At 42.0% G+C, this 8,362-nt stretch overlaps 1 protein-coding gene across 1 annotated transcript; it reads right to left on the minus strand.

The window, feature by feature from the left end:
- Nucleotides 1–2,349: 2,349 nt before the first annotated feature.
- On the minus strand, nt 2,350–5,287 carry LOC147634412 (pentatricopeptide repeat-containing protein At5g27110-like). The gene is made up of 2 exons (XM_086805673.1): nt 2,881–5,287; nt 2,350–2,684 (listed from the first exon to the last, which is right to left on the minus strand). Exons 1-2 carry the CDS (start codon nt 5,285–5,287, stop codon nt 2,350–2,352), a joined length of 2,742 nt encoding a protein of 913 aa, XP_086661799.1.
- Between the last annotated feature and the right edge of the window lie 3,075 nt (nt 5,288–8,362).

Consider the following 8,362-nt stretch of genomic DNA (forward strand, 5'->3'; position numbering starts at 1 on the left):
CTCATCACTTGTTGTAATAAAATCCCAATATCATTTTCTACATGAGCAAGTTTGTCATCATGAATTTTCACGCTTGGAAGTTGTTCTTGTCTAGCTTCTCACTCATAATCTAGGATATATTGTCAGACATTGTTACCTGCATTACCTTTCAATTGGAGAAAATATGTTATTCTATAGGCTGAACAGAACTGCAATAATTTTGTTCTCAAACAGTAATCCTACAATCTCTAATAATCTGTATAATAGATACGTACACCATTACCAGCAGTATTGTAAACCTATTATGCAATCTCTATGTGAACTAATCACATCAACATACATGTGCTAATCCCAAAATATATGTAGGTACTTCAAATCGACCATTGTGCACAACAATTTATGCAAAACATGCACAAAAACACTCCACAATTGTCACTCTCGATACTTTTGTAGAGAATGTCCGTGAAAGCCTTGCAGAGCCAAAACGAGGTCTGAAATGGCTTTGGATAGCCAAAAATAATGATAGTAGATAGGTCCCTTTGACTTGAAACACAATATACACATAGCAGTTTTGCTTCACATAGAAGAGGGACTTTGTCATGTCTATGTGATACTCCCCACCAAGATATGACAAAGTCCCTCCTGGTGTGTGCCTACTACCAATGTCCTTCACTATTAGCAACCTATAGACACTTGCTTTTGAATCAAAGGAAAAGAAATGGAGTTACCCTTATCTCTGTATACCGCTTCCTTTGCTCGCTTCTTACTTGCCACTTGAGCTGATTACATGAACTGACACTTTGATACCACGAGTCTGATACCATAAAAAGAATGTATAGGAGTAGGTTAGCTTGAGCTTCTTTGCAAGATTTCTTCTTCGCAAGTTTGTGGACAGGCTTCAGCAGGTTAGCTAATGGCTTGCTGTAGGGCAGGGAGCTTTCCCCATCGTTCGAGGACGATGCTCACAAGGGGATAATGAAGCACCCGAGGCGTATCATGGAGGCCCCAGTACAAAAGTATCTTCCTACAGAGACGTCTGGCTGCAGACAGCCAAGGACTTTTGGAAGACAGCAGAAGCCAAGACCTCGACCCCATAGAAGGGGTTTCCATTTTCAAGCATGATTTGTGCTAACGTAAATTAAAAATAATTGGTGCAAAAAAAGGCAATTTTACAACCTCTAAATTTACAAAAGGGATGAGTTTCAAACATGAAAATTTTACAAAGGTTTCAAAAATATCCCTTGAAATATGCTACCACAAACTTCCTATAGAGAAGAGACTTGGCTGACCTGGAGGATTGCTGTCAATATAGAATTATATGCATTGGAGTCATACTTTTACATGTGCTTTTGTTGATGGTGCATACTTTTCATCTGAAGCAAGAGCTTATGCATATTCGGCAACGGTTCATCCACTATCTATTGATGTTGTTTGGATGCGTTGGTGTACAGAGTAAGACTATGGTAGATAGTGGTATGTTATGATGGTCCTCTATACAGCTGATATTTGAATAATGTAGTCCATGTGTGACTTCTCAATACATATATACACACACACACACACATATATATATAGAATACCCAATTAGGTTGTTTAAATAGGATTACAACTATTCCTTGATTACTAGACAATGGTGACTGTAAATTATGTGCTTACGCGATTCACATCACTCTTAAGAGTACCAGGATGTTTGTGTATCATTCATTGATCGTCAGAAAGCTCTAACGACTTCAGCTGATTCTTGGGATTAAGCAATGGCTGAGCATCTTCGTTGTCTGGACCACCCACCTTTAGCTTCACCATATCAGTGACAAGCACGGGCCTGCTGGTTAAGCTACCCTGTATTTTATTTCTTCTTTTGTTGATTCTGCTCCCTTTTTAATGTTTAGATTAACTTTATCATGTGTGAAAGTTAAGGTTTATTCCTCTAAGATACTGTCTCTTTGCTTTTAGTTATGGAATCAGGGGGCTGCTCTTATTCATGTTCCCCAATACCATGTATGAATGACATGGCAGAAAATACATATAACAAAGAAAAATGTGAAACAAGGTAGGCCTTTAGGTCTCCAGGAAGATTGGCGAGCTCGGAAGCGCAAAGAAAAGTCTGTCTACCTGTAAAAGACTCAGGGTGCAGCTCTTCCTTTTCATCAGCCATCAGCAAAATGGCATGAAGTCTTACTCTTCAGCCAATTCTGAGGGCAAGGCTATATTGCATCGTTTCCTTTTTCTATAGTTCAGGAATCTGCCTAAGCTTAAGGTTATTTGAGGGACCCTCATGTGGATTTTCGACCACTTTGATTCCTTTTAGTATAACCTTTACGATGCTCCAGTAGGCTTGCAACCAGAGGTGTCCAAAAGCAGAGAGAACCCCTATTGCTGAGTATCCCACATTTTCTTTGAATGCCCTGGTTCAATATTGGCTCTCTGATTTACCCACGTGCTTGGTGGTTTGCTTTCCTCACATCTGTCAACCTGCTCACTGCCCCCATCGTTTGTAACATTCGTGTTCACCCATGTGGTGAACACAGCAGAAACCTGAATACCAAGTATATCCTCCTCAGTGCAGCACGCTTTGTTCATTGCACCTCCTGTGAAGAGCTGAGACGTAGATGTTGGACAACAATACATAAGTTGCACTGTTGTCTGAATCCAATTCCAAAACAAAGTTGGCAACTTGCTCTGCTCGGTCCACATCACCATGATACCTGCAAGCACCCAGCATTGCCGTAAACAGGACTGTAGTAGGCTCAAGTGGCATGTTGTTGATCAACCACTCTGCATCATCCAGACATCCAGCCCTTCCAAGCAGATCAATAATGCATGCATAATGATCCACATCAAGTAAGGGGGTATGGTTTTGAATGATAGGTGCCAAGCATTCCCAAGCTTCAAAAATAAGACCAGCATGGTTGCAAGCGTCAAGGATGCTAGCATAAGTAACTTTGTTTGGCATAATGCCATTATGCTGCATTTGTTCAAAAAGCATTAGTGCATCCTTGCCCCAACCATGCTGGCCATACAGTGCAATCATAGCACTCCATGTGATCACATTTTGGTCAGGCATTCTATCAAAAGTTCTCCGTGCTGCCTCCAGGTTCCCACATCTACCATACATGTTCAAGACAGCTGTTGCCACGTTTGCGTCACAATCAAATCCACTATGGATTACACTAGAATGTATCCGCTCACCATCCGCTATCATCGCACAATTTGCACATGCGTCAAGGACACACACACAGGTCACAACAGTTGGCTTCAACCCTTTCTTCTCCATTTGATCAAAGAGTTCAATTGAGTGTTCATACTGCCCTTGCTGAGCATGCACCACAATCATGGAAGTCCACCAAAACTCACTTTCCTCAGACATGCAGTTGCACATGAATTTTGAATCATCCAGGCTCCCAGACTTGCCATAAATGTTGACCAGAGCACTGACCAGGGCATCCTCTGATTCTAACCCATAGTCCACAGCACACATGTGGATTAGCCTGCCAACCTCAATTGCTGCCTCAAGAGCACACGCTTCAAGAATGCTCACAAATGTTACCAAATTTGGCTGCATGTCATTGGTCTGCATTTGCTTGAAAAGTAGGACAGCATCATGGAATTGGCCATGCTGGGCATATACAGATATCATGGCTGTCCATGAAACAATAGTGCGCTCCTGCAATTTGTCAAATATATACCTCGCATCATGGAGGCATCCACACCTACCATACATGCTTATAAGCGCATTTGCGACAATAACATTCACCTCATGTCCTTTCTCCAAGATGAAAGCATGCATGTGCTTGCCTTCCACTAGTTGCATAAAATTACTGTAAGCATCAAGGATGCAAACAAAAGTGACTTTATTTGGCTCAACACCATCTTGCTGCATCTGATAAAAAAGTCGGAAGGCCTGCTGGCCCTGCCCATGCTGACAGTAAACTGCAATCATTGACGTCCACAAGACCACATCCCGCATTGGTAGCCTTGCAAACACATTGTCTATGTCCTCCAGGATGCCACACCTACCATACATGTTCACAAGAGCAGTTCCAACCTTGACATCCAATTCAAACCCACCCTCCAAGATGTGAACATGCATTTCCTTCCCTCCAGTTAAGGCTGCTGGGCTAGCATACGCATCAAGAATGCACACAAAGGTTGTTCTGTTAGGCATAAATCCCTCCTCTTGGAGTTGGTTAAAAAGTTGAAGTGCCTTCTCAAATTCTAGATGCTTCACATACACAGAGATCATGGCATTCCATAAGATTAAGTTTCGCTCCATCATTTTTTCAAACACAATCTGTGCATCACCAGGGCTACCACATCTGTTGTACATGGAGATGAGAGCAACCCCCACCTTAATATCTGACTCAAAGCCACTCTCAGTGATGCAAGCATGCATTTGCTGGCCGCCAGCAAGTGCCGCCTGTGTCGCAAAGACATCAAGGATGCAGACAAAGGTGACTCTGTTTGACTTCATGCCTTCTTTCTGCATTTCATCAAACAAATGAAGGGCTTCCCTGCGTCGACCCTGCTGAGCGTAGCAGGCAAACATAGCCGTCCATGAAACCTCATTTCGCATGGGCATGTCATGCAATTTTTTGTGTGCATCTTGCAAGCTCCCACACTTGCCATACATGCTGATAAGGGAAGTTCCCAAGACAACATCCGCTTCATACACAGTGACTCGAATGCAGGCATGCATTCGCTTACCTACGGCGAGATCAGCATGCCTCCCACACACACAGACAATCTGGATAAAAGTGAACTTGTCGGCAACAGTACCCTCCTGCTGCATTTGAGAAAACATTTGGAAAACCTCCCAATGCATCCCTCTGCAAGCATAGACACGGATGAAGGAGTTCCATAGGGCTATGCTGGGGTCATGCATCTTGTTAAACAATGCCAGGGCATCCTCAAGTGCTCCAAAACTGTTGTACATTCTAATGAGGAGGCTACTGAGGAACCTATTTTTCTCAAACCCATGTTTCAAGATAAGATGATGAATAATCTCACCTTCTAGAAGGGTTTTTGCATCCTCGCAGCACTGCATTAAAGAGGCATAGTTTGCTGACCCATCATGACTGCCCAGTTGATGAAAAGTCTGAGTTGCGTCCAGCGAAGTGTCTTCCAGAAAAGAAGAAGGTCTGGTTAGCAGCTGCTCCATGGATGCAAGCCAATCAAAGCGGTTGCTTCTTTCTGGCAGCTCTAGAGTTGATGAATATTTGTGAAGAGGCTGAAAAGTAGAAAACCGTAACGGCTTGCTCTCCTGTGTTTTAGCAAGTACGCCCCGTCCCAGAGCTAAGCTTCTCAGCATCAGTCGTCTGCCTCATATGAGACCTCATGCGAGCTGTGATGATCGCCTATAGCATTCATAGTCTGTATATGGTAGCCATGTTAAAAATGAAATAGTACGATTTTTTTTAATGAATTAATGAAAAAAAAACATTTTAACGCATTTTTTCCTAAGCTTTCAAAGGTTCACAAGCTTCAAAAATGCTTTTATCTACTCGAAAGATCCTAGCCTAACACTTGTCACCTTGCATGAAATCCTCTCCTAGTGGCCCATGCTTTCTCTCCTTCTCTCTCTATTGCGCACTTATATGTCTTTTCACAAGCTAGCAGCATGTTCGTGTTTGTAGATTCGTGTCGTTTATTTCATGCACATGTCTTGGCTCAGTTTGTTCCTCTTTATGTAGCTCACAATGCCTCAAAACTTTCACAAAAGTGATTGAGGCTTGTACAATAGACAACCTCTCTCAACACGAGCTGGCACTTATGATATGTCGAGGTGATCGTTTTCGCCACTTGCATCACTGGCGTGTTTGGTAGGTAGTTGACATGATGGATCTTCGCCAGTGATTCTACAACTGGATTAAATCTAGTCCACCATTGAATTATGGCATATTTATCTTACCAGGTCACTCACTTAGCGTGTTCACATTATGGACCGCATGTACATAGTACTTTAGTACTTGTGTTGTATTTTCCTTATCTCTTTTGTTGAGAAGAAGAACAACAAAATTTTCAGCCTCTCATCTTGTGTGTTCTCTTCTAGGGTTTGTGTGAGTGTGTGTGTGCTTGCAAGAGCTCCAGCTCTCTTCCCCCCTACATCTTTTCATGGTATCATAGCCTGGATCATGCTAAGGAGCTGAGCGACAAGCAGGAGAAGCATAGGAAGCGGTACAAGATATTTGTGCCTATCTCTCCAAGTATCTGGCAACAATGTTGCATATAATTTTCAAATTTATTAGGACGTGATGCATTAATCTTCCTACAAAATGGCAGAACATTTCAATGGGTAAATGCAACTTATGGCTCCTAAGAATTGTTAGGATACACACACCATGAATCCATGGCTCTATGTCTATGGGTGGCTGTAAGTATTATGTAGCATTCATTGATGACCACACAAGGTGGGTGGAAACGCAGACATGAAAGCATGTGAATGCCTAAGGTCAGATAGAGGGGGAGAGTATTTCTCCAATGAGTTCTTTAATTTTTTGCGAAAGAATGGCATTCAAAGATAGTTTACATGTCGATACACTCCGCAGCAAAATGGGGTTGTTGAGCGAAAAAACAGGCACATTGTAGAGTGTGACAGAGAAGAATATGTTGCACATCTATTAGGATGAAGCTATTTCTATAACATTTTATATCATGGATAGGACTCCGAGTGTAGCCGTACATGATGTAATGCCGAAGGAGAAATTAACTGGCAAGAAACCTGATTTGTCTCACTTGAAGGTTTTTGGATGCATTGCCTATGTGCATGTGTGCATGTGCCAGATGAGTTGTATACGAAGTTGGATCAAAAAGTAAAAAAAATTGTATGTTTATTGGATATTCCCTTGAGCAAAAGGGATATAGATGCTATAATCCTACTACACATGAGTTGAGGATAAGCAGAGATGTTGTGTTTGGTGAAATGAGTATCTGGTATGCTGCTGAAAAAGATGTTGTTGGGACTGATGTAACTGGAAGTGTGATTGCACAGAATGCAAGTCAACAATCATAATCATTGAGTGGACCTGGAGAATCCTCTTATGTTGGGTTTATTGATAGACTATGTGTTGAGATGTCAAGCTCAACATGAGCTGACACTCACGAGGCGCCTGCATGACCGTTCGACATTTACATCACTGACGGATTTGGTAGCTGGCACCAACATATCTTCACAAGAGATTCTACAACTGGACTACACTGACTAGTCCACACCTGCCTACTCCACTTAGTGTATTCACATTATGGACCACTTGTATATACTCTATTATGTGTGTTAGTCACTTTATCTTCTTTGTATACCTCTTTTTGTTGTGTGAAGAAGAAGAAGAATTTTCAGCCTCTCACCTTGTGTGTTCTCTTCTAGGGTTTGTGTGAGTGTGTGTATGCTTGTAAGATCTCAAGCTCTCTTCTCCCCTGCATCTTTTCATGGTATCAAAGCCTGGTTTATGCTAAGGACTGAGTGGCAAGCAAGAGAAGCACAGGAAGCAGTACGAGTGTAAGAGTTTCATCTACTCTTTCCCCCTTTGTATTGGCTACTACACACTTGTTTCGGGAGCTCTTCGGGAGGCAATGGCGTTGGACTTTATTTTTCGGGCTGAAAATGCATTGCGGACGCGTCTGGACCTCCATTTTTTAGTTCGCAGATGTTCACGGAGCACTGCGGGTAAGTTTCAATTCTCTGTACAACTCTGTTTTTGGAACTGCAGGAAGGGTGATTGGTTGTGCAAACACTGTGTGTACTGTAAAGAGGTCTTAAAGTTGCCATTGAGTGTATGCAAATTGAGGTCTTAAAGTTGCCATTGAGTGTATGCAAATTGAGGTCACTGGTTGTTGTGACAGTTTGGGTGCAGTATAGTACCGCTGCAGAGAATATAGTAGATTGTGTAGGTCAAACAAGAGTGCTGCTTTTGGATAATTTGTGTTGTAGATAAGATGTCCAATGATGGAATAAACCAAATTGTTACAGAGAAGCTTGACATGAACAACTTCCATGCTTGGAGGTTTAGATTGATAAATTTCCTTATAGGAAAAGGGTACTGGGACTACATTGAAGGTGGATATGAGGAGACACCAGAGATATCGGAGATTAATCCAACTACTGCAGATGTAAAAGAATTCAAGGATTGGAATCAAGGAGGAGCAAGGAAAGTCATGTATTAGATTTCTATTAGTATACATGACACCATGATTGGGCATATACAGGATGCCAAGTCACCTAAGGAGGCATGGGACACCTTGGTGAAGCTGTATGAAACCAACACCAAGGCACGAAAGTTTAGTTGAAGAATGAGCTTCATATTGTGAAGAAGCAAAATATGTCTATGAATGATTATGCCTTGAAGATCAAGGGCATTGTGGAATCCCTTGCATCAATTGGCGTTTCTGT

This window comes from Cibotium barometz, chromosome 11 (genome assembly GCF_041138505.1).
Source record: "Cibotium barometz isolate CiBa-2024 chromosome 11, ASM4113850v1, whole genome shotgun sequence".
Classification (NCBI taxonomy): domain Eukaryota; kingdom Viridiplantae; phylum Streptophyta; class Polypodiopsida; order Cyatheales; family Cibotiaceae; genus Cibotium; species Cibotium barometz.

Excerpts from the sequence above, each read along its gene's own strand:
- LOC147634412 (XM_086805673.1), bottom strand. The coding sequence starts at position 5,287 with ATGCTGAGAAGCTTAGCTCTGGGACGGGGCGTACTTGCTAAAACACAG. Across the intron at positions 2,685-2,880 it reads TGACGCTTGCAACCATGCTG|GTATCATGGTGATGTGGACC; the intron begins GTCTTATTTTTG and ends GGGTGCTTGCAG.